Source organism: Gouania willdenowi, chromosome 9 (genome assembly GCF_900634775.1).
Source record: "Gouania willdenowi chromosome 9, fGouWil2.1, whole genome shotgun sequence".
NCBI lineage: Eukaryota > Metazoa > Chordata > Actinopteri > Blenniiformes > Gobiesocidae > Gouania > Gouania willdenowi.
In genome coordinates, this window is record NC_041052.1 from 5,406,846 (window position 1) to 5,432,461 (window position 25,616).

The following is a 25,616-nucleotide window of genomic DNA, read 5'->3' on the forward strand; positions in this document are numbered from 1 at the left end:
AGCTATGGTTTGCAGCGAATGCAGAAACGGAAGAACAAACTGAAAAGTCACATGCGGCCCTGTGTCAAAATTGGTGCGGCTCCCAAAGTTAATGCACAGAATGACTCAAAAAAATATACAGAATTACAACACAATATATAAAAGAACAATAACAAAAAAACACAAAACTACTATAAAAACACTTGCAAATAACAGAACAGTAAATAAAATGACAACAAAAACCCAATATAATAGATATACAATACATATTTTATAGAAATATACAAAATGATAACAAAAATACAGATAATGACTCCAAAACATGAAACAACACAAAATGTCAACATTTCATTATTTGAAATGTTGACATGAATGTTATTAATGTGGCCCTCAGATCAGACAATCATATTTTTGTGGCCCCCACTGTGATAAAAGTTGCCCATCTCTAAACTAATGCGAGCTAATCCCCAAAGAAATAAACACAAAATAATATTATTAATAGAGATGTTCAAAATGAGCTTTTTGCCGATATCCAATATGCTGATAAACATTACTGATCAAAAGTTTTACACCACACTTTTTCCAGTTTTTTTCAGTTTATTGTATCATTGCACTCTGAAATGAAAGCATAAAACAAATAAGCAATTTGAGTTGAAAAAGAAATAATGGAATCCATGAACAATACTGTTCACCTGATGCTCATGAGGGTCTGGGACCACAGTGTGTTCCAACACTGCTTTTATGCAGACAGAGGGGGTTGTAAATAACCAAGAAAAGTTGGAACACCTGTAGGAATTAGTAGCACCAGCTTTCAAGGCTGATTAAACCTTCATTGCTGCAGAAAAGCTTTTAATTGTTAGCCCATTTTGTGTTCCCTGAAAAAGGCCTATATGTATAATCCTGAAATATACATTACATTTCAGTTTTGGGTAACTAAACCTCTTTTTAACCTCTGGCTGTTCAGTACTTACCTTTGTATCATTTCAAACTATTCATTGGACTTGCACGACTTGAATTGCAACAAATAACCGGAAAAATGAGGGTGTTCTAAAACCCTTCACCGGTAGTGTATTTATAAACAACGTTTCTCTTTTCTTTTTATCATCTGTAATTTCATTGTAAAATATTGTTATCATTATATTACATTTTATGACAAATATTGGCTGAAAATATCACCCATCTCTAATGATAACACTTAAAATAAATCTCAAAATGCTACTTCAAAGTTAATAATTTTTTACCATTTCTTGCTCGAATGTCTGTACGAAATAGTGGATGTGATTCTGAAAGATTTTGTTACTAAAAGCACTAATTATTTTGTGTGTGCTTCTACTAACATCAAACTGACCTGTTTATTTTGACCCAGTCTGCAGGGACGGTCGAGGAGAGCGAGTTCTTCACCTCAATCAGAAACTGAAAGCGAAGGAAAGGAAGAAGTGAGACTTTGACGCATGGCGATTGAAGCTGGAGGAGGATTTAAAGATAAACTCAGTGTGCACCTCCAGTCCTGATACAGTAGTGTAGGTGAGTGTCGGGGCCTTTAGCATCAGCCTGACGTCTTTACGGTGCTCATGGATTTCATCGAGTACCGCCTGGATCTGCTCTGTTCTCTCCAGCAGCACCGGGAAGCCAGAGAGGTCTGTAAACAGTTCTGTCTTATTGCCTGACCTGCACCAACACATGGAAGAAAGAGTGAAATATATATAATAGAAACACACACAAAAATATTACAGGCCTTTATGAGGAGGTCAGGGAGCCAAAACCTGCAGCACTGAGAACTGGGAAGGAACATTCAGCCATGTGTTGATCTGATACTCTGAGCCAACCACTGATGCTCCTTTATGTGAGACGACAGCAGGAATCTCACATCACCTGCTGTCAACTGCGTCTGTGCATTTCTCACCACAGTTTGGCGTTATGTTGCTGTACAACCATTTTAAAAAATGGAATGAACACCTTTTTTTACCTCCTTGCTCTCAGAGGAGACGGACGCTTTTTCCTTCACTCCCTCCTTTTTTTTCCTGCTTACTGCTCTTTGTCTGTTTCTTTAATCTTTTGTCATAATCTAATAGGAGCCTCTCTCTGCATCCTGATCCTAAATCTGATCAAGGAATTGATCAGCTGGTCTCTCAATGCTATTGGTCAAATTTTCTCAATAAGGTGGTCGGGCAAGGGAGAGCCTGTATGTCCTGAGGATGTGGAAGACGCCAATCTGATTGGAAATATGAAAACAGGTCTTCTGCTGAATGGAACTGGGATTTTCCTGATTTATCGCAAAGTTCGGATTACGTCGGCAGCATTATTGGAAAGCCACTAATCATCGACAGAAAGGGCTGAACTCTCAGAACTCTCAGATGGAATCCACCGTGGTGAACTTTTAAGGAGTAGTGGAGAGTTTGTGCAACATAAAAACGTAATCTACGTTGAAGTGCCTTTGAAACAATACATCACACGACTATGTTCCGATGAATTTAGAAATTACCGCAAAAAGGTGTGGGCCCACGTCCCCCACCTTCAAAAAGGTCTCCGACCCCAGCCATAGCACCACCGACCAGTAAACATCCTGGGACTGATGAAGAATATGGTTTTACCTGAAATTAAATATTTTGGACTACGTGTAGTTCCAAAGGTGTTTTACTACCTGTTCATTTTTTTTATTTTAAGCAAGGAAATACAATTTAATCCCATGCCTCTGGTGCATATAGTGAATCTGTGTCCCCTCAGCCGCCTGTGCCCTCTTTCCTCCACCTGTTGAACAGACAGTCTTCCTGTGGAGAGTAATCCACATTTTCTCCTCTGCTTCTATGTCTGACCATTTGCAATCTGCCTTTCTGGCATTCGTAATGCGCACTGTCACCAAATTACGCTCTCCTGCATGTGTCCACCTCAACAATTAATACCTCCACGTTGCATTGAGTGAAATGTGTTTAATTTACTCATTTTCCCCTCAATCCATCATGAAATTTGTGTTAGTGAATATTCATCAGGGGCATTCACTTGACCTGTTATAGGCACCGTATGGGCGGAGTAATATCTACACTGTTTATTTGTTATTTTGATTTGGTTTTAAAAATGAATAACCAGTGAATGAACAGTACATGGATTAGAAGAATATTTGTTCAATAAAATCTTAATCTTCATTAAAAAAAAAATAATTTAAATACACAATAACAGGCATATATCTTTCCAGTAATACTATGGAAGATAGTTGGTTCAGTCTTAAGCTACACATTGATTGGTCGGTGCCATCCATAGTGTGAAAAAAAAAAATATGTTTTGGAACTCATAAAGACACATCAAAGCGATTAGCAGTCGCCTCTGAGGTAGACTGACAGTTGGCAGTCGAAACATGTCAGGAGATCAAAGTAAATTTGCCAAAAGCATTGTCTGAATAAATGAAACCTCTAAATAGAAGACAAAATGAATGTGCTGAAATTATGTACAAAAAAGGTTTATGCCCCCTGCTTGAGAAAAAACTAACTTTTCTTCAATTGAGGAAAGCAAAACATTTCAAGCGGTGAAGAATAAACATTTGCTATATCAAAGTATGCTGATGTAATTGTGTGTTCCTCAACTTTAGTATAATTTTAATTTATTTGTGACAACTAAAACATCCACTTGACACTTACTGAGCGGCCTTTTCATTGAGCACTTTGAGGAACTTATGGATTGGCTGCAGCAGGTCAGGGATGTCCAATAGGAGGCTTCGGAGCAGAGTGGAGGTGATCTGTGATTGGATAGCGGGAAGCATCATCTGCAGCTCAAGGCCCAACCGAGAAAGTCTGCTGCTGATGAGATAAAACTCCTGAGTGGAAGACTGGAACACACACACACACACACACACACACACACACACACACACAAAGATAAGATAATGTGTTTCCAAAAAGCAACAAAACACACTTCCAATGACCAACGCCAAAAACTGACCAATTTTAAACAGCGAACGCCACAAAATTGTCCGATTGAGGATCACATTATAAACATTCATGTCAGCATTTAGAATAATGACCAATCTGAGCATTAATACGGGAAAAAAAACAAAGATGTTTGGTTTGTTTTCCAACCAAACATTTTGGAGACATTTTGTGTGTTTTCGGTGTATTCTTTTTTAATTGTATTTTTATTGACATTGAGTAAAATGTTCTCTCCCTTTAATGTGCTTTTCAATTCATTTTGTGGTTTTTTTGTTGTCATTTCATAGTTTTCCTTTCATTTTTGGTGTTTTTGGAATTGTTTTCTTACTTTTTCTGTTATAGTCTGTGTTTTAAAAGTCGTTTTTTATATTCTTGTTGTCCTTTAACGTATTTTTTTCTCTCTTTTTTTTAGTCAGTTTGCATATTTTTGCTGTCGTTTGCCATTCTCTTGTTATCTTTTTGTGGTTTGTTTTTGGTCATTCTATAAATTTATCTGCTATTTTTGTGTACATTTAGTCGTCATTTCTCTGTTTAGTTTAATTTTTGGATTTTTTATTGTAGTGCTTACACACTATATTTAAGTGTTTACAGTGGAGATCAAACAGACTTTCAAGTGGCAATTTCAACCTTTAACATTTGTTTGCGAGTGAATTATCTTGGATTTATTGATCTCTGAGGCCTTCACTACGTCTTTATCTGATAAAAATGTATCATCCGCAGTAACTTCAAATTGTTTTGAACCACAGAAACAAAAAACCTACTATTGTATTGATTTCACTGCTGCATTTTCCTTGTGTGTTGGAGTTCCTCGAGGTTACAGGTATCATGCTTAAACTGAACATCCCATTATAGCAAATAAAGGCAATTTGCTGCAAATGAAAGATGGTGATGTAGGTAATATAGATTCTGTATTGCTTTCTGTCAACTTTCTGTTTACTACCCAGTCGTGACCCTGGGGTTAATGTGTGTCACCGCTGCCTGTGCTTTATGGTATTAATCACATACTGCAGGTTTAATGCTCCCCCATGGCAGCAGCCCTAATGTCGCACTTTTAAGAACGCAAACAGAGAGCGAGCTGGGATCGAACCAGCGTCCTCCCATTATTTCAACGGTGTCACTGAGACACAAGTCATTACACGGGACCATTTATCTGCTGATGGGCACGATGACAATTAACGGTCTCTGTGTGTGTGTGTGTGGGAGAGGGACTGTGTTGTTTTCATGTAGCAATAGCTGAAGGAATCGTTCAGTTGAACATGAAAGAAATGCCAATCAGATCAAAGTGTCTGGCTCGACTAATAGACACGAGCACGAGTGACATTTCAAAGATGAGTGTGAGAGGAAATGACACAGTGAAGCAATCAGGTGAGTGCTACTGAGGTGACCGCTGCCCATTAATCAGAGAAAGGAAGACAAAGGGTTTCTATGGGTTAAGTTTACTGTCAAAAGTTTAGAAAATCAAAAATTACGTCACAAGGTCAAAGGTGTTACATGTAGATTAAAGATCTGCAATGCAAGGTTCGCCACTGGTGGCGGTAATGCATCACAATGTTGGATGCAAACTGCTTTTCAATGCAAGATTGTAGTAGAAGAATTGGGACATGGAGACAAAATGTCACATACTTTGTTAGTTTGTAACATAGGCCGTGTTCGAAATTCTAAGTTTGACGTCAAAATGACTATGTAGTGTGTTGACATTAGATCAGGGGTGTAATACTCATTATAATTCAGAGGCCAAATACACACCAGTTTGACCTTAAGTGAGCCACAGATTCTCAGCGGTAATAAGAGCAAATTCAACATTAATGTGCCCTGGTTTGCACTTCCACAAATAAATGATATATAAATGATAAAGTATGTGAGTATCAGTCCCTGCAGGGTCTTCACTAAAAGTTCCCTGATTTTGGGGAAATTTCATGGAATACTTTGAGGAAAATTGGCCATATTATGGGAAAAATTGAGAGTTCTTTCAACAAATTCAGATTAAAAATGACTGCTGTCATGTGATATAGTGTAAGAACTGGAAAACTGAACTCTGCAAATATTGTGGAATTTAACTGATTTGTTGTATTTCGAGGGGCTGGGATATCTACAACTTAATGAGTTGGTTATTTATAAAACGTTTCATGTTTTGTTTCTATTATTTTTACTTTCTCGAGTGGACCAAATCGAATGCTCTAAAGGGCCGGATTTGGCCCCCGGGCCTTGAGTTTGACACTGCATTAGATAGTATGAAAAGATTAAATATGTCCATCCATCCATTTTCTGACCCGCTTGTTCCAGTTTTTCCGGGTCATGGGGGTCTGCTGATGCCTATCTCTGACTCACACTGGGCGTTAGGCGGGGGTATACATTAGACAGGGTGGCGGTCCATTACAGGACAACACAAAGACAAACAACCACTCACTCGCGTTCACTCCTACGGGCAAATTAAAGTCTCCAACCACCTTACAGTCATGTTTTTGGATTGTGGGAGAAAGCCAGAGTACCCGGAGGAACATGCAAACTTCACACGGAAAGGGTCCACCCTAGGGCTTGAACCCAGAACCTTCTTGCTGTGAGGTGGACGTGCTAAAGATGAAATATGTTGGTACTTTTTTTAAGTATGCACAATGGGCACACTAGTCATTCTCAACCGCCCCATGATGCATTGCGATTGGAATGTAAAATGGTCCTGGGACCAGCTTCAAGCTGAAAATCAAACATCCTCTTTTCAAAACAAAAGCATCTCTTCTTGTCTTCCATTAGTTTTTCAACGCTTTTGTAAATAGGCCTCTTGTTTTGAAGTTAACCAGAAGTTTTGTCAGTAGCACAATGGAGGGTCTCAGAAAATCTCCAAAATGTGGGAATTAAATGTGTTTTTTGCATTAATGAGCACATGTTGATATTCTACTTGGTCACTTTCTCACTTAAAATGATTTCAGAACTTTCAAAGGTGGAGAATCAACAGAGATATTTATCCTCAGTGTGTTTCAGGTTTTTGTCGTTGTAGGTTCCAAATGCATCTTGGGAAACTTGGAAGTATACTTCAATGGGAACGCTCATCATCCTAATCATACTTATAGTAGACAGTACATACTCATTGAGTTTGTAGTGTATAGTGTGTTAGTGTCACATTTCCAACACAGCCATGCTTTTGCACGTGGTGCACCCCAAATATGTGTCACCACATTTGGTAGTAGGAGACACTCCTCATTTTATCTAGACTGTTTTGTGCAAACATACTCTGTGAATTAAGAGCATTATTGTTTTACATTTATGAGACGTATTTCTGCGTAAAATCTCTACCTTTATTTCACAATTTGATAAATTATTTTTGTTATTGTGGTCAGCACGCCTGGGACCAGTAACACACAATGCTAGATTACTTGAACAGAAGTGAATTGACTCGTTTTGTTCTTCTTCTATATTTTGTTTAAAACACTGGTCAGTATCTAGTATTTTAATGCATTGCCGACAATACTGGTGGAACCTTGAAACTCAGTGTTTCCCTGTGACCTCGTGACATAATTTTTTCGGTATTTTATGGTGTCGGATTTGTGTCAACGGGAATTAAATTCAAAATTGATTCAGGTGCACAAATTGTACATGTGCACACACACACACACACACACACACACACACGGAACTAATGACAGTAGCCTTATCCCATGGGTTCCTTTCAGTAATAATTTGTAGAATTCCGTCAGATTTTCTTAGTGGACACAAATGGGTGCACATGAACGGAAAAAGGAAGCCGTGTTTAAGTCTTAATTACCTTTTTGTGGTATATGCTGCAGACGCCTCTTTCCAAGTCAGGAAGACGGGACAGCAGAGATCGAACTGAGGTTAAAGTGAGAGAGTCTGACAGGACGATTTCCTGCACAGCCTCCTGCCTCTCTGCGATAGCGCTGTGAACAGAATGATGGAGGCGATAAGAGCTGTAGGCCAAGAAATAACCTAAATACCTGACCTCACTTATTACATCAATTTAGAACATTTGAGTTGGTGCAGATTAAGACCGTTTCACAAAAGGATGATGTAAACATTGAAAACATTTAATCAAAATCAAGTACAGCGATTACAAATAAGAATGTGAACAAATCTAGATTTTCATGAACAAGATGAACTCTCAATAAAACTTGTTATTGATTATTGATGAAATGAAGATAATCTAGAATTATTAGATTTTCCCAAAACCAGAATTACATCCAAAGTATATTGAGTAAAAACAATGAGGATACAGCTGTAAAACAATTACTGTATATCTAACATTAGTAGCATAAAGTATTGATTTATAAACATATCTTAAGAAAATAATCTAAAACCCTTAGAAATAAATGGTTAAAAATAGCCAACACCAACAATCTTTGACTATTCGTTGAAAGAAAAGTCATGCATTTGTTACTGGATTAATTCTTATGTTCCTGAACTATTATGAAATCTTTAAAAGTATGCCATAATGCCATACATGCAACCATTTTGTAGTGAAATTAAAAAACTATTTTGAAAACATCTTGTTTTTTATCCATATAGAACTACTTTAATAGAAACCAACCAATTCAGGAGCTAAAATAAAAAGCTCAAACTGCTCACATGTTGATTTTCCTGACCTGTTGCATGTTATTTACTAAGATTGCAGCACAGACGTGGTTTAGAACTGCCTACATGAGAATTCTCTGCGTGCTTTTTATTTTGGCTTTTGACCATTTTAGAGAGTTCCGAGATGTATTAAAACACTTCATTGATGTATTTATTCACAGACGCTGGATTAAATGCAAAAAAAAAAAAAAGTCTAAATAAAATACAGAAAAAGTAAATGTAATTATTTATTTGTATCTGTTATTTTATATCATAATTTCAATTTAACTTTTGTTTTTCTTTCTACATATATATATATATATATATATATACACACATAGAAATGTGTATTATATATTTTATTTTTACATGGTTATGTGTGTATAATGTGGCAAAAACTTTGACCTTCTGTTTCAATTAGTAGAACTCAAACATTAAAGTCACAATAAATATTGATAAATTGCATGAACAAACAATAAGTAGTTGGCCAATCAAACATAATTTAATCTCAAAACCTAAATTTTTTAGTTTGGAATCAAAACTTAAAAATATAGTGGAGCAAGTTGCCTTGCTATTTTCAGTTTTGGTAATTTTTTTATTTTTTACAGTGCAGCTTCTCTGCTTTATCACATTAAAATCTGTATTAAACGCTGTGGCAGGTTCTCCACATTAATCGCGGTGTGGAACACTTTGTGTGCACGCTGCTTTAATCCTATCCAAGTAATGATCTTTATAACACGGACCAAGTACAGTCGTGATAAAGTGGGTGCATCACTATTATTTATGCAGCAAACCAAAACACTATCTGTCACCATTGCTGGAACAAAGAAGATAAGTATTACTGAACTCCCAAGTTTATATGAAACATTCTTAATACAAAATTAAACATTGATGTGAAGAAAATACTCCTATGGTGGCGCTATTAAAAAACTATTGAGTGAATAGGACTGTACGTGGGTCAAAAGCCTATTAAAGGGGTAGAAAATGCAGACAGACACTGTAGATCAGTCAGCAGGTAATAGAAGTGGAGACAAGTGGAGAGCTTTTAATACTGGGATTGATTTCACGCAGCCAGTTTGAGTCCAATATAATGTGCAGCAAAAGGAGCTGGTGTGCTACAGTTTAAGGCTATAGACCTCACAGGTCCACATCAAAGTTCATACGTGATCAATACATACATGGATGATTCTATTCATAAAAATGCTCAGAGAATTATTTTTAGTTTGTAAATAATCAACAGATTAAACTCCGTAAACATGGTGGGTGGGGCAAAGACAAAGCATCAAGAATATAAAACCAAACGGTGTGTTACTCACAGTGGATCAGTGAGAGGCTGACACACCCACTTCCTCATCAGCCTCTTCCCAAACGGAGTCTGAGTGTGGTCCAGCACCCACAGTAGACTTCCTCTCACGCCACCGTCCGTCTGCCATGATCAGGAACAAAAAGAAGCATCAGTGTGTTTTTTTATTTAAAAAAAAAAAAAAAAAAAGGATTCTGGGGTCAAATATGGATTTTTTTTTTATATCATTACCGAAAAAAAAAATAGAATTTTAAACAATATATCGTGAATTCTATTTTCCAAAGTTATAAACAAACTAAACTGACGACGTCCAGTGGCCACATCGACGTAGTTAAAGGTGAATGGTTTATACATGTCAGGCGTCTCTCTGTAATCAACAGTTACCTGATTGTTGAGGATTTCCAAATTTCTGAGTGTTGCAGCGCTGAGAATCATCCCCTCGAACTCACAAGACAGGCGACGAAATGAGCTGAAGGAGCACAACAAAAACACAAACACATGAATTCACAGTGGCCCGCATTCATCAGCCGTTCATACACTCGCATCTGAACGTACGACGTGCGTTCCACCATATAAATTCAAGCTTTGGTATTTATCAATTCTGACTTGAATAATTTAGCAATTTTCGAAGTAAAATCCAGGTAAAGGCCGCTCCGTGACATAAGCCGCACCCTAGTGGCTGATGAGGGTGCCCTACAAAAGACTCGGCCACAACGAGCAATTAGGTACGCTGCTATACACCTGTTAACGGAGGTTTCCGTGTATTTCCTTGTATTCTGATCAGTTTCAACGGATGAGCTTCCATTTGTACATTAAGTCTCCTCCTCACTGCCCCGCGTCTGCATATCAGTCCATGTACAGCTTTTTATGGTCACTTTTTCCTGGATCCAGACTGATACAGTGCTCCCTCCCTCCCTCAGCTTCAGTAGCGAGTCCAAACTGGCGGAATCAGAATTCGGACACTATCACTTCTGAACAACTTCTGGTGATTTGGCAACTTCATGCTGTTTATTGCTTCTTTTTTACTTTATCCGGAGTGTTTCAGTGCGCTCTCTCTCTCTCTCTGTGTTGTGTGTGTGTGTGTGTGTGCGGCAAATACACCGCAAAATACAGTAGTTCCTTAAACTTTTACAAATGTGCTGCAGTAATCGGTGATGTGATGAATTACAGGTAAAATTGGTTGAAGGCATAATAAACACAGACAAGGGACAACATTTAGTCATTGTTAAAGCTTTTAAGAAAGCATTTTGACCGTTAATTACTATAATTAGCTATTGCCTAAACCAGGGGTCTGCAACCTCTGGAGCCTCATGTGGCTCTTTGACTCTTTTGCAATGGCTCCCTGTAGCTTTCAAATTTACTGAAATAAATAATTATTTTTTAGGGTATTAATGATTAATGATTTTGACACCAAATAAAATCATGATATATAACAATTTGTCAACCTAAAAATAAATCACATTGTGCAATAAATCTGCCACCTTTCTACTTCACCTCCTGAAACATCTACTGACCATCAACTTTCCTTGCACTTGTGGTTCACCTTAAGTTTTAAATCCCTGGTAAGATAACTAAATCAACTAAAAGACTATTCTGGAAGTAAATATACATTTTAATTGTGTGGGGACAGATTAATTAAACTGCTAACATGTCAGCTAAATATGCATGCTTGAGATGTGGCAAGAAATGAGCAAATTAGCAGATTCAAGTTATTTTTCTGTAGTCCTTCAAATACATTATTTAAAAAAAAATATTCTTTACATAACATTATCCGATATAATTTTAACTGTATAGAATTTTACACTATGTTGTCTTCATTAAAAAGGTATTTTTTTCGGCTCCGGGAGGACTTTAATCCAGGTGAGATGAGGCAAAATGGCTCTTTTGAGAGTAAAGGTTGCAGACCCCTGGCCTAAACCGTGCGTCTCCAGGATCTCTGTTGTGAAGTTGTGCTCAGTGCACACAGGGGGGTAGACGTCACCTCCTCGGTTGCTGATCCTCTTCCACAGAGTGTTCAAATGTGCTTCTTTAATTCCAGTTTTCACACATTCAAAAAGCACATCTTAGTTTTGCTACATCTCAGATGTGAGGATGCCGATTTTCACCTTGGAAAAGTCTATTTTCTTGTTTGATCTCAGTGGGCGGGGCCTCAGGATCATTTGTATGCTGGGATTGGTCGAATGCGAATGTTTCATAAATCACACATTGGTCTTGTCGTGCGACCAAATGTGCACTCAGCTTTGCAGCCTTTACCATGCAGCATGTGTGTACTTCTGTGCGTGTGAGATTGTGTACCTTTCACACTGAAGGACTCTCTCCAAGTTGAACTCCTGGAGGTATTGAATGAGCGGCCCCAGACAGCAGATCACTGGGCTCTCCAAGGACGCCACAGTGGACAGAAAGTGAGATCCTGGGGGAGGACGAGCATAGGAAACAGAAGTTTACGTCACTGTGAAGAACAGGGAGACACATCCTGCAGCACAAACATAAACAAACACACACCTTCCTGCTGGAGCTGGGAGCAGAACTCTGTGATGGTGTTCATAGCTGAGGTGAAATCAAACTGATCTCTGTCCCTCTGCTCCACCCTTGCTCGGTCGTCCACCTGAGCACTGTCGGGGAACAATGGGTAATAAATGGCTTTATGTTATTGTTGACCGGGCTCCAACAGCTTTAAACATAATTGGGGGGAAAAAAACACACCACATCAATTACATAGGGATAGGATAATTTTTTTCTAGACATGCAACTGGTGGCCCCCAAAGTAAACACACAAAATGACAGTAAAATACACAAAAACAAAAACAGACTAAAATAATCAAAATCACTCCAAAAAGACAAGATGACGACAAAAATAGCCAGAAATCTGCAAAACAACTACAAAAATATAAAAACCATTCTGAAAAATCTTTGTTGGACAGGCAATTTTCGTTAAATTTACATATTCCCATGTTGTTTATACATTTTTTTTTCTTAATTAATGTTACCATGTATTTTAAAATGTGAGACTAATTACAATCATAAAATCATACTTTTTATGTGTTAAATTTTAAGACCTTTGAAACATTGATTTAATACATTTTAAAGACAATGAAGGCCTTATTTTTAGATTGATGAATTTAAGGCCCTTTATAAGGATCCACAGGAACCCTGGTTGACAACAAGCCGTGTGCTAAACCCAGCACTGACAGTCTGACAAACTCAAACACGTTCCTACTGCTACATCCACTGAGTGCTGTCGATTTCAAGGCTGCTTTCTTTTTTCTGCTCGACTGTTGCCGCGGCAACCAAGGAAAACACTTTCCAGTGGACGCAGTGCTCGAGCATTTCCTTTTTTTTTTTACATTTCACAAAGCTGAGATACTCTCACACACACACACACACAAGCAAGCACATGTGACCGTCAGCATGTTTCAGCTCACCCACTAACACTAACACACACGGCTGGAGCCGAGCTATAAAAGAAATCAATGCTGCAGCGCGGTTAGAAAGCAACTCTGGTGATTACTCATTGAAACAGTCGATTTTAGCTTGTTATGAGATTTACAACGACAGTGAATATTGCAGGTGCTGATCAAGAGATAAGGACACTTTGGAACATTTTCTGCACAACCAGAAGGACGAAAGAGGAAAAGAACTTAAGCCACCAGAAGAATGCGAGTAAAGACAGATTTGACTGGGAACGCCCATATTTCAGGGTCGCTCCACCCAGAAATATGCGTCACCAAGTTTATAATTGTACCAGTTGTTAGAGCTATCTATTACCAATATTTATTCCTGGTTATTGTTTTACGGAGTTTAATAGGGCTTTATTTACCGGCGGTTTTGAAGGTATATCATTCATTTTCAATCAAAAAAAGCTGTAAACCATTTCCACTAACAAACAAAATGTTATGTTAAAGGTTGAGATTTGATTTGATCCCCACAGGGCAAACACAAATCTGTCCAAGCAGAATTCTCTCCATGCACTGAGAGGCAGATTCACTAACAGTTTAGTGGTATTAAAACATGTGCAAACGTCACTCCACACGCTAATAAGGCTGAGTACAAAGCAAGAGGGAATCAGGAGTGCGCCGTCGCTGTGCTTACAAATGCACCCTCGATTCATTTAGCACATTTTCCCCTAATGAATATGTATAGTAGGCGAATCTCCCAGGGGGAGCAAAAACATGGGAGGAGGAAACGCAAATAAATGTATACAGGGGGAGCAATGCAAATCATGAAATCTGTAACTGTTTGCGGTTATAGTTTTAGTACCAGAAAATAGTACGACTGAAAAGCAGGTGCAAACACACAGGCAGAGATCATCGCTGCAGTAAATGTGGACAGAAAACACAGCAGAGATGGAAAAAAGGTTCAGTGTGTATGTGTGTGTGTGTGAGAGAGAGAGAGAAAAAAGCTGGACATGCTTCCATCTCTCCTCCTCGGGTCACTGTCTCACACACGCATGCAATCAGCCCCGCGCATTCACCTATTCGTCACACAGTCACATCCATGCACATTTCTCCTCTGCAGAGTGGAGTTTCCTCTACTAACACCTCCAATTCTGCTGCTTCACATTTTTATTTTCGCTTCCGCGCACTCATGTTCACCCTCCATGTTCAACACAACACATACAAAACTTCCATTTAAATAAGGGCAGTCTGCACGAGTTCTGCACATGCACTCATCATTGCTGCAATCTTAGTGAATTCCGCGGAGTAGGTGAGGACACTGCATCACTAAAGTCAAATTTAAGGAAGCAACTGAATTACCATCTTTTATTTCAGATCTTGGTGAAACCTCCCCTGAGAACACTGTGCACTGTGTGGATCTGATGTGAAAACTTGTTGACTTCAGCCACTGATTAGCTTTGCTACTCAGATTTAATACATAGGTGCTGCATGAGTGAAGCAGCAAACACTGTACCTAGCCTAGACTAGCATAGCTACCACCAAGCTCACAGGGACTCATTATCAGCCTCACCATGGAGACGAATAGCGTTGAGTCCCAACCCACCAAGTCAACGCTCAGCAGAAGCTCTTTCTCTCTGCTCCACTCAGCCTGATTCACTTTATCATTATTTTAATTCACAACTGTTTAAAAGATGAAACCAACTTTCTCTTTGGGATGAGAAAAGGCTTCGAATGGATCAAACTCCAATTATTAGGTGTCCTTTAGCTCACATTTTCTTGCCATATTTTTGCTTCTTTTAATACATTTTTGTGATATTACTCCCATTCCTGCCACTTTTTCATCAAATTTCTATGCCTTTCCTGCACATTTCCACCACTTTCCCACAGAATGTTCCATATGTTGACCCATCATTGTCACTTTTAACGTCTTTTCACTATATTTCATGCTTATTTTTGCCAATTTAACCACGTTCACAATTGTCATGCCCATTATTGGCCAATTAAAACTAATTGTTCCTACTTATTATATTACATTATGCTCTAGCCCCATTTAGGCCAATAATGACACTTTTAACCCTTTTTACTACTTTTTGGTCACTGTAAGTTGCAACTTTTAACAAATTTCTGAAGTAAAATCCCATTTTTGGCCACTTAACCCATTTCACGTCTTTAAGATTAATATATAGTATGGTGCAAATGATATTAAATTTCAAATTATTCAGATCAATAAATAAATGTGGTTCTCACAGATTCATAAAACACTGGACCATCATTTTGCTGACTTTATGGATGAGCCCCAAAAAAGCTCTCCCCTTTATTCCCCCTTATAGATGGCCCTGTCTCCATATGACTGTTCTTCAATGTTCATGTCTGTGTTCGACCACCTTCAGGTACAGTGGTGGTCCCTGGAACCGTTAATTTGGGGGTCATGGGCTGAAAAAGATTGAGACCCACTGCTTTAGCTGAGCAGGCGAAGCCATTTATGAGTCACATAGAGTCTCATTCATGCACTAATTGAACCGTTCTTCATAAAGATATCTGCACCATCATCACCTGCACTGACATCAGGCAGAAGAAGCCGAAGCAAACAAAAGTGTTTCCGGAAATTAAAATTCAGCAAATGGGAAACGAGAAGGGGAAAAAAATTATATAAATTGGAGTTAAATGAAAAAATAAGAAATGTATTCCATCAATGAGTCTAAAACAAAAGAGGAAGAGCACAGTAGCAGACACTTCTCCCATAAATCAGAGCATCTAATCTAATCCAGCCCGGTGCCTCCCCCTTTCGTTTCATTTGCAGCGTAATGCAATCACAGGCAGCCTCCAGAGATGCCCGTTCCCTACGCTCTGTGATGCAGATCTGAGGCCGAGTCAAAGGCTAATATGACTGTACCACACACATACTAACAGAGGGACTGCACCAGGCTGTGGTCCTGCCTACGTCATTGCACACAACTGTAGTTGAAATCATAACTCATATTCAAAAAGAAGACAAAAAGAATAAAGTTGGAATTATTACGCAGAACTCAAGAAAACATCAAAGTGATCAGCAGACGCCTCTAACAAAGATTGTCAGTCAAAACATGTCAGGAGATCAAAGTGGATTTCCTGAGATTAGAATAAATGAAACTTTAAAAGTATTACTCAAAAATAATCTTGCTGGAATTATTACGCAGAAGTTAAGGAAACATCAAAGTAAACATCAAAACAATCACCAGACGCCTCTGACAGAGACTGGCATGTGTCAGTAAAAACATGTCAGCAGATCAAAGTGGATTTCCTGAGGTTTGAATAAATGAAAACTTAAAAGTATTATTCAAAAATAATCTTGCTGGAATTATTACGCAGAAGTCAAGGAAACATCAAAGGAATCATCAAAGTGATCAGCATCAGTTGAAAAGTGTCAGGAGAGGTTTGAATAAACGAAACCATAACATATTATTCAAAAAGAAGACAAGAAATATAGCTAAAATTATTATGCAGAAGTCAAAGAAACATCAAAGCAATTAGCAGATGCCTCTGACAAAAACTGGCCGTTGTCAATCGAAACATGTCAGCAGATCAAAGTGGATTTCCTGAGGTTTGAATAAATGAAACTTTAACGTATTATTCAAAAACAATCTTGCAGCAATTATTACGCAAAAGTTAAGGAAACGTCAAAGTGATCAGCAGACGCCTCTGACAAAGACTGGCAAATGTCAGTCGAAAAGTGTCAGGAGAGGTTTGAATAAATTAAACCATAACTTATTATTCAAAAAGAAGACAGAAAATAATCTTGCTGGAATTAAATCATAACCAGGTTGTGGATATAAGCTCCCTGAATTTGCAATTCTTTGGGTAGAAAAGATTAAAAAAGGAAAGGATGAATGGGTGACCAAAGGATGTAAAGAAATCTGAAGGTCTGCCTCTGTTGTACGAAACAAGTCTTAATTTGTGAAGACGTGCACACAGACACATGCAACGTCTCCTAAGTGTCCCAATTGTTCCCCAGCAGCTACAATCGTGTGCTTGTCAATAACGTTTAATATCTGAATATCCAGATTCCCGGCAAGGAGAAACATCACATGATGAAAGAGGAACCGTTGCTCACAGAACTGACACATTCCCCTTCACTTCACATCAACATCAAATATGCTAAGGTTTATTAAAAGCTGCTTTAAAGCTACTGGAGACAAAAAAAAGATCAGATAAAGACATAGTGTAGGACTCAGATTGATATATCAAAGCTGTGAGAGGCTGAAATTACAGCTTGAAAGTTTGTTTTGATCTCCACTGCAAACACCTGGTTTATCAAGATTGTCTGATAAGTTTTTCGCATTGCGTTGTGGAAAGTGGAGCCCAAAGACCAGAGGAAGGCAATTTTTACTTCTGCGGTGTCAGCATTCAGAATAATGACCAATCTGAACTAAGTGTTTGAAAAGTAATAATAGTTCGCTTATTATGTGCATTTCTGTTGTCCTTTTGTGTATTTTTCCTGTAAAATGCATCTCTTTTGGAGTCATATTGTGTATTTGTGTTGTCATTTTGCAGGGGGTTTTCTGTTGTCGTTTTGTTTGTTTGCAGTACTGTGGGTTTGCTGAGTCATTTTTTTTTTTGTGTTTTTGTTATTTTTTTGTGTACTGTTGTCATTTTCTGTAATATTGTATGTTTGAGTCATTTTGTGTAATGCATTTCTGTTCTCCTTTTGTATATTTTTCATGTAAAATGTATGCTTTTTGGAGTCATTGTGTATTTGTGTTGTCATTTTTGTCATACTAATGTGTGTTTTTAGAGTATTTTCTGTATTTTTCTTGTCTTTTACTGTATTTTCCTGCAATGTTGTAATTCTTTGTATTTTTTAAAGTATTCTTGTTTTGCTGCATAAAATTAGACAGATGCGGCCCCCGGGCCGTCAGTTGTCAATGTCTGTACTAACACACTTTAGTCACAAACACACAAACATATCACATTGGCTTTATCCTCTTGTGTTAGTGTGTAATCCTTATTTATCTGTAAAGTATTGCTGCCACCTAGTGGTCCATGTGTGAACTACCTGGCGTTGGTGATGCTTTGCAGAAGTCTGTGTGTTTCCTCTGAGAGGTCCGAGGGCACCAGCATCTCCACTGGGTTGATCTTCAACACTCGGGCCTCCAACTCTGAACGAGAGGCGCCGTCAGTGAAACTGTCCATTAAAATGTCTCCTGTGCTGGGTTGCACCGCCTACAGGAAAACATCAGGATTCTGCTTAGCAGAAAGACAACTTTATGGAATGAGTCAATGGGAAAAATTGGCTCAGAATGGTTTACAGGGGAAACAATACAAAACATATTGTAGCTTAATGGCAGAAATTTCTGTTCCAGGTGGACAGACAAAAAATAAGCCCTGACATTTTCTGTCCAGACCAGCCCACTACATTATCAGTAGACACCACGTAGAAGCTGTTATTCATTTTTGCCCCTTTTCAAAATGTTCTGACACTTTTTTCAGACTTTATCTTCCTTTTGCCACTAGTTATCCAATTTTTCCTATTTTTTGTCCATTTTTTCAAGTTTTTTTTTGACAAATTTATCTTATTTTTCTCTTTTCTTTAATTTTTTTGGCCATTTTTCATCCAAATAAGTAAAATTTTGCTCAATAAATATCTTGTTTCCTTGTTTCTCTACATTTTGCTTCTTTTTGTTATTTTTTTCTCCCTTTTTTATCATTGTTGGCCACATTTTGCCCATTTAAGCTACCCTTTACCATTACATATGACTTGGTTCCTCTTTATTTGCCCATTTTTTGGCCACTCTTGACAGTTTTTGGCCCATTTTAGTCACTTTTCACTCTTTTCTTGCCATGTTTTTGCCACTTTTGGACTATTTTTGCCCACTTCTCACCATGTCTGGCTCCACTAGCAAAAACGGACCGGCCCACTTCGGGTCGACGGCCCACCAGGACGATGCCCGGTATGCCAGATAGCCAGTCCACCCCTGTTTTCAGATAAAATTCTGAATGTAGGTCACCATTGAGAAAAAAAATGATTTTGTTTGGACAAGATCGGTGCAGACATTTAACCTGAAGTCATGTACCCCCTGCTCCTGCACACTTAAAAAACACAATAATGTAATATCATATACAATGTAGCCCTATTTGTCTTATTATTAACAAATGGTTTTCATACATTTTAACAAGAATATTCAACAATTGAATTAAACAAATGAAAAATATACGTGATTAATTATCAGAGTGCTTATGTCCAATACTCTTTTTTTTTTTGTTTTTTGTTGCTGATATCGTTCCAATATCAGATTTCAACACCGGATCAGGACATCCTCAGTTTAGTATCTCACAAATCTCTTCCTCATTTAAAACAAACCCTTAAAGCAGTTCAAAGAGAAGCTTTTTCTCATCATGTATGAGTGACTCACCAGCAGCCCCACAGTGAGCTGCTTCTTCAGCTTGTCCCAGTTCTCACTGATACAGAGCAGGTAGCTCTCTGGAGGGTCCATCCCCACATCCCCACAGCTCCCGTCCTCCACCCCCACATTGAGAGGGCACACCGGGTTCACGTCTGTCAACAGCAATGATCAAAGCTGCAGAGACAAGGTGTTTTTTCAGCACTAAACCAGCACATTTCAGTTAAAGAATACCTTCTCCAACCAGCGTGGACTTAGTGTACAGTGCACTGAGCTGACGGCTAAACAGAGCGTTCTTATTGGATCCTGATGCCTTGATTGCAGATGTCTCCGTCTGCTTAACCACGCCCACCTGAGGATGAAAACAATTGATCAGGAGTGAAAAACAAACCTCGTACTGTCAAAATCAGTGTGAAACTCATTTTAGTTCAGTGAAAAATAAATAACCCGCGTGCCTCGGGTTTGACAATCGTGCTCTAAATCAATTCTTTTTTAAAAGGAAACAGCATCCGAAGTATCAGTAGCAGCTTGGAAATGCACAAAATCTAGATAGTGCAATAAAAACTGGTTATGGAAACACCTGAGTTTCTAAAAAAAAAAAATTTTTTCAGACATTTCAATATTTAAATATATCGCAAAATCACGATGGAAACACTTTTTCATTGGATGAGATTTCACCAGAGTAACGAGGCTCCTCCCCCAAAACAGCCTTCAATAAAAGCCTTCCAAGCGCAATTATACTTTTCTCAAAATTTTATAGAAATAGTGCTTTTATTTTGTTAAAAAAAAAAATAGTGGTGGAAACACAGCTATTGATACCTTGTGTCCGTGAGACACCAAACGACGGACGTGAACAAAGAGGCGATGAGTGGGGATGCTGCACGTCATGAAGTTATGATCCAGGTGGCAGAAGATGTTCAGAACCTTTGCAGCAATCTGAGGAGAAGATCACAAAAGTAAATTATTCTATTAATGTTTGTCAATAACATGCAAACAGACGGTAGTAGAAAAAAAAAAAAAACCAATCAACAATTATCCACAAAGAGAGTGAAGACACTGAGGACAGAATATGTTGGATTGAAGATGTGTTTACAGTATTGATTTTCATTTTAGTTTTAACCACTCACCAAAGACTGATTTATCAGTAGTTAAAGTCACATTATAGTCCGTTTATTCTGTTTTGTTTTAGTTAAAATTCAGTTGTAGTTTTAGTCTAATTTTAGTCTTTTTTAGATGCAAAATAATGTTTTTCATGGTAATACATGGTAAAAACTGTAAGCATATCTTTAACAATATTTTAAGGTTTCATTTATTCAGACAAATAAATGAAAATTTGATCTCCTGACATGCTTCGACTGTCAACGGCCAGACTTCTTCAGAGGCATCTAGTGATTGCTTTGATGTATCCCTACGAGTTCATTCTTAAGAAGGGCTTTTTTCCTAGTGGTTAGGTTAACGATTATACGCTATAGCAAATAAGTAGGTTTTGAGTTTACTTTGAAAGGTGGAGAGAGTAGCAGCCTCCCGTACTAAGACTGGGAGCTGGTTCCTAAGGCGAGGAGCCTGGTAGCTGAAAGCTCTTCCTCCTGTTCTACTTATAGACACTTTCGGACAGGGGTGGCCAATCCTGGTCCTCAAGAGCCACTATCCAGCATGTTTTAGATGTTTCCCTCTTCCAACACACCTAATTCAAATGATAAACTCACCATCAAGCTCTGCAGAAGCCTGATAACGATCCTGGTCATTTCAATCAGGTGTGTTGGAAGAGGGAAACATCTAAAATATGCTGGATAGGGGCTCTTGAGGACCAGGATTGGCCACCCCTGCTTTAGGAACTTCCAGAAGACCAGTAGACTGAGAGCGGAGTGATCTGCCCGAATGATAGGGCACTAACAGGTCTCTAAGATATACAGGAGCTTGATCAACTTTGTATGCTAACAGGAGGATTTTAAACTGTATTCTAAATTTGGATAAAAAGGACAACAATTCAGATTGTCACATTTTTAACTTATCACATGATAATGAACAGAGATTTGGTTTAACGTTCTTGTCACAAATTCATTGAATAAACAGTTCTTTTCATTGACAAAATAAACACTGTGTGTGTGTGAGTGTGTGTTCTCACCTCAGCGTCGTCCCCAAAGAACCTGTACTTGTATCCACACTCAATGGCGAGCAGCGCGTCCTTGTGCTGCTGTTTCAGCTGTAGAACCTGCTGCTCCAGGGGCGTGTAGACGCTCTTTAGACGTCTGGAGGAGGAAGAGGAGTGGGACGCCTGATTGGGCTCTTCATCCTGTCGTCCTCTTCCTCCCTCTCCTGATTTATTAAACTGGGATAAACTGAATTTCTAAAAAAAATAATAATAATAAATTAAATGTCATTGAAATGTGCTACGATAGCAAGTTCATTCTCTACCTGTTTCTGTTTCTTCTCAACCTCCATTTCTACGTCTCCGTCCTCGTCATCCTCACCCTGATCCTCCAACTTTTTCATACTCGTGTGTTTATCTGAGACATCAGATGATGGCAAAAAGCTGCTTCCATTATGAGATATTTCCCTATTATTAACAATATTATGAGGACTGTTGGTTTCTTCCTGAGGGGGAGCGTTTCTGGCATTGATTTCAGACACACACATGAAGCCTCTGAGCTTCTCCAAAGTGGAACGGCAGAGCACGGCTGAACCACAGATAGATGTTTGCTTGGTGTCTAAAATAAAAGAAAAGGGGGAGAACTTAGTATAATGGGAGGTTTCACATAAGAGCACCTGGAAATGAAAACTTTTTATACTTATAAACTGTATTTCTGGCAACATGCAGAACAATCCCAATACATCATTCAAAAATATTTTTGCACAATATTTACTTTGGTTATTTGTGTGTGTGTGTGTGTGTGTGTGTGTGTGTGTGTGTGTGTGTGTGTGTGTGTGTGTGTGTGTGTGTGTGTGTGTGTGTGTGTGTGGTGGAGAGGAGGGCATAGAGCACGTTTACTCAAGGACCGGGGGCCAAATCTGGCTGTGTAGCTCATCTAATTCAGCCTGCAGAACAAAGTTAAAATGACAGAAATGTTTTTTTTATCATTGTGTAAATTACAGAATAATTCAGGCGTAGATCGAATTATATTGAAACTGAAAGCTTTTATTGTTATTTGACATTTGACTGGTGCCTTCACCATTCAGTAACTGAAAACCATTAAACACTTAAGGCTAGGGATGTAACGATTAATCATAATCGATTCATAGGTATCACAGTTGATATCGATTTTCTGAAAATTTAATCGCAGTACTTTTTTAAACAGAAGAGGGCGCTATATATTTATCCTTCTCTTGTCCAAATGCTGAGGCGGCGGGCGGAATCTGCTACTACTTTTTTTCTGGCCGCCTTCTACTCTTAAATATGTTCATAAATGATTCATTACCCCTTTAGCACCGAAAGAATATCTGTAATATTACGTGAATATCTGTAAAAGTCACGTTTTTCTATTAGCTCTGTCTGCTAGCATAGCATCTCTTCTTCACTGCAAGAATATCTACATGCCAACTGACCACTGGGTTACCAGCGCCCTCTGCTGGTCCAAACAAATATCTGACGTAAATACAGTGCAATGACTGTTTTTTTTAAAGTCCAATTGTTAAGACACAAAATACATTTTCAGTTGCACTTTTAAAAAGAAAAATAACTATTATGCAGTTTTGCATTGTTTATTATAGAACCAGAATGTAAATTAATAGGCTTCTTCTTCATTTGTATTATTCCTTTATTTATTTCATTCAAGATTTATTTTTAGTTAAATTGCATTGTTTTGAATAGTTTATCAAGGGATTCTTTTGACAATGAAAAATGAAAGGAAAATAGTACAGTATTTTTTCCCAAAAAAAATAAAGAAATATTTTTCAGTCATCATTTGTCTACAGTCCCATTTTGTAAACTAAATCGTCTGAGAATCGTATCGTGAACCCAGCATCGTGAATTGAATCGTATCGGAAGTTGAGTGAATCGTTACATCCCTACTTAAGGCTGCATAAATTCACACTGCAAGCCTTAATGCTCAATTTGGATTTTTTGTTTGTCCGTTCACATTACCATTTAAAATGTGATCTGTATCAGACTCCAGTGTGAACGTATTGTGGCTCCAATCTGACCCGCACGTGCATTGACGCGTTTGCCTCAAAGTTTTTTGTGCAGCAGAACCAGAGAATGAATGAGCAGGTGGAGGAGGACGAGGAGAAAGAAAAAGAGAGAACTGAAATTATTAATGTCAACATCAGCTCAGCGCACGGGGAAACAATTGTGCACGTCAAACACACACAGGTGTGCAGTGCAAACACGAGACAGTCAATGGATCTATTTACATAATCCATCTATCAAATACAAGGATAATCCATGTTCTTGCGCACCGACACCTGAAGCAGCCAGCACTCACTTACACAGCTGTTGCTGGACATAGAATCATGTTTAGGCATTAAATAATTAAATTTAATATTTAATCTTTATCTCCTATATAAGTGCATTGCATTTTTTTTTTTTTTTAAACGGTATTGAAACTGATACCGTTGTTATTTTTATGACCCGGCGGTATACAGTATTACAGTATTACCGCCCAAGCCTATTATACATACTACAATGACATTTAAAAAGCAGCTACAACAGAGCGCAACATACAAATATAAAAAACTACACAATAAATACATTAGTGCAAGATTAGTACGTTTTATCTTAGCCCCTCCAAATACATGAAAATACAAATTTACAAATTCCCACTCATATCACATGATGTCTTTTTTTTTTATATATCTCAAATTGATAAAAAAAAAAATAATAATAATAATTCAAATTTCCTCAAAATGTTCTACTAAATTAAATAACAATTGTTCATAATATCAAGGAAACGTAAGTGAATTTAGGTTTTGGGTAACTTAATGCTTGGATATTGCCGGTCTCTAATATACTTTATATGTAATTTATAGCTTTAAGTGCAAACTAGGGAACATTAATGTTGAAATTGCTCTTTTTCCTGCTACAATCTGTGACCCACTTGAGATGAAACTAGTCTGTAGTTGGCCCCTAAAAATGAGCAGAGGAAGAGGAAAAAACAACAACAAACAACTAAGTAATCATAATGGTCGTAAGACAATTATAATAATAATAATAATAATAAATAATTATTCACACAAAAAACACATATATGTACATACACGCACACACACACAAAATCAAAAAAATTAAAATACGAAATAATGGAATAAACAGTAAAAAAAAAAAAAAAAAAAAAAACAGGCATATATATTTTAAAAAGTACATTAAAAAAAGAGTTCAATCACATCTCAAAAAGCTAACTGAGCACATAGCCTTTATTTCCAGCGGTGAGGTATTTTTGGGGGGTTGTAGAAGAACAAAGTTCACAGTCACTTACCATTAGAGGATGAGAGCTCACAGTGCTGCTGCTGTTCTGTGTCTTTAAATAACAGCTTAGCTCGTTTATTAGGAAGTCCACAATCATTGTGATCAGAGGGAAGTTTTTGCTGCAGAATAATTACAGAGCAGGCTTTACATGTTTGGATGTTTAAAAAAAAAAAATCATCTTTATATTCCTTGCACATTTATACATGTACAGTTATTGATTACCTTGGCCCTCGGTGGGTGAAGTCCTGCAGGTTTGTGTGAGCTGCTGTTTATAAAGTACCTGCTGATGGAGGACTGACTGCTGCTGGACTTCTTCACACATTTCGGCATTTTTACACTCACTTTCACAATGAACACGTGTTTTATAATAAAACATCTAAAAGCCTAAAGTGCATGTGAAAAAAAAAAAGATGAGAACACGGTTGTGGTTGTAGAAATGAAGCTAAGCTGCTTTTCAAAACATGGTGGCAAAGCGCATGTGCTGACGTCACACCAGCCGGCGCGTGAAATACGTCTTGGCGCTTCTGTTTACAACAGTTTCCTGTTAGGGATTTCAAAGTTAAAGCTGGTCTTTAACGTAAATTTATGACTGCTTATTAGATTCACTTTTACAGATTTTTTAATTTCTTTTTATTTATTCAATTTTGTTCTATTTATTTGGTGAATAATTGATATTATGAGTTT

The 25,616-nt window shown here is 37.9% G+C and overlaps 1 protein-coding gene across 2 annotated transcripts in view; it reads right to left on the reverse strand.

Moving 5' to 3' along the window:
- Positions 1 to 25,405, reverse strand: part of msh3 (mutS homolog 3 (E. coli)) — a 56,976-nt gene extending 31,571 nt beyond the window's left edge. For both annotated transcript variants that reach the window (XM_028457540.1, XM_028457542.1), the window contains exons 1-16: positions 25,155 to 25,405; positions 24,943 to 25,051; positions 21,947 to 22,239; positions 21,657 to 21,878; positions 20,351 to 20,467; positions 19,766 to 19,883; positions 19,544 to 19,686; positions 18,187 to 18,353; positions 12,262 to 12,371; positions 12,055 to 12,169; positions 10,144 to 10,228; positions 9,773 to 9,882; positions 7,654 to 7,786; positions 3,609 to 3,796; positions 1,479 to 1,647; positions 1,328 to 1,392 (exon numbers count right to left, since the gene is read on the reverse strand). In XM_028457540.1, the coding sequence (XP_028313341.1) occupies positions 1,328 to 1,392; positions 1,479 to 1,647; positions 3,609 to 3,796; positions 7,654 to 7,786; positions 9,773 to 9,882; positions 10,144 to 10,228; positions 12,055 to 12,169; positions 12,262 to 12,371; positions 18,187 to 18,353; positions 19,544 to 19,686; positions 19,766 to 19,883; positions 20,351 to 20,467; positions 21,657 to 21,878; positions 21,947 to 22,239; positions 24,943 to 25,051; positions 25,155 to 25,262 (2,252 nt within the window). In that variant the 5' untranslated portion in view covers positions 25,263 to 25,405. The remainder of the gene's footprint in view (positions 1 to 1,327; positions 1,393 to 1,478; positions 1,648 to 3,608; positions 3,797 to 7,653; positions 7,787 to 9,772; positions 9,883 to 10,143; positions 10,229 to 12,054; positions 12,170 to 12,261; positions 12,372 to 18,186; positions 18,354 to 19,543; positions 19,687 to 19,765; positions 19,884 to 20,350; positions 20,468 to 21,656; positions 21,879 to 21,946; positions 22,240 to 24,942; positions 25,052 to 25,154) is intronic.
- Between the last annotated feature and the right edge of the window lie 211 nt (positions 25,406 to 25,616).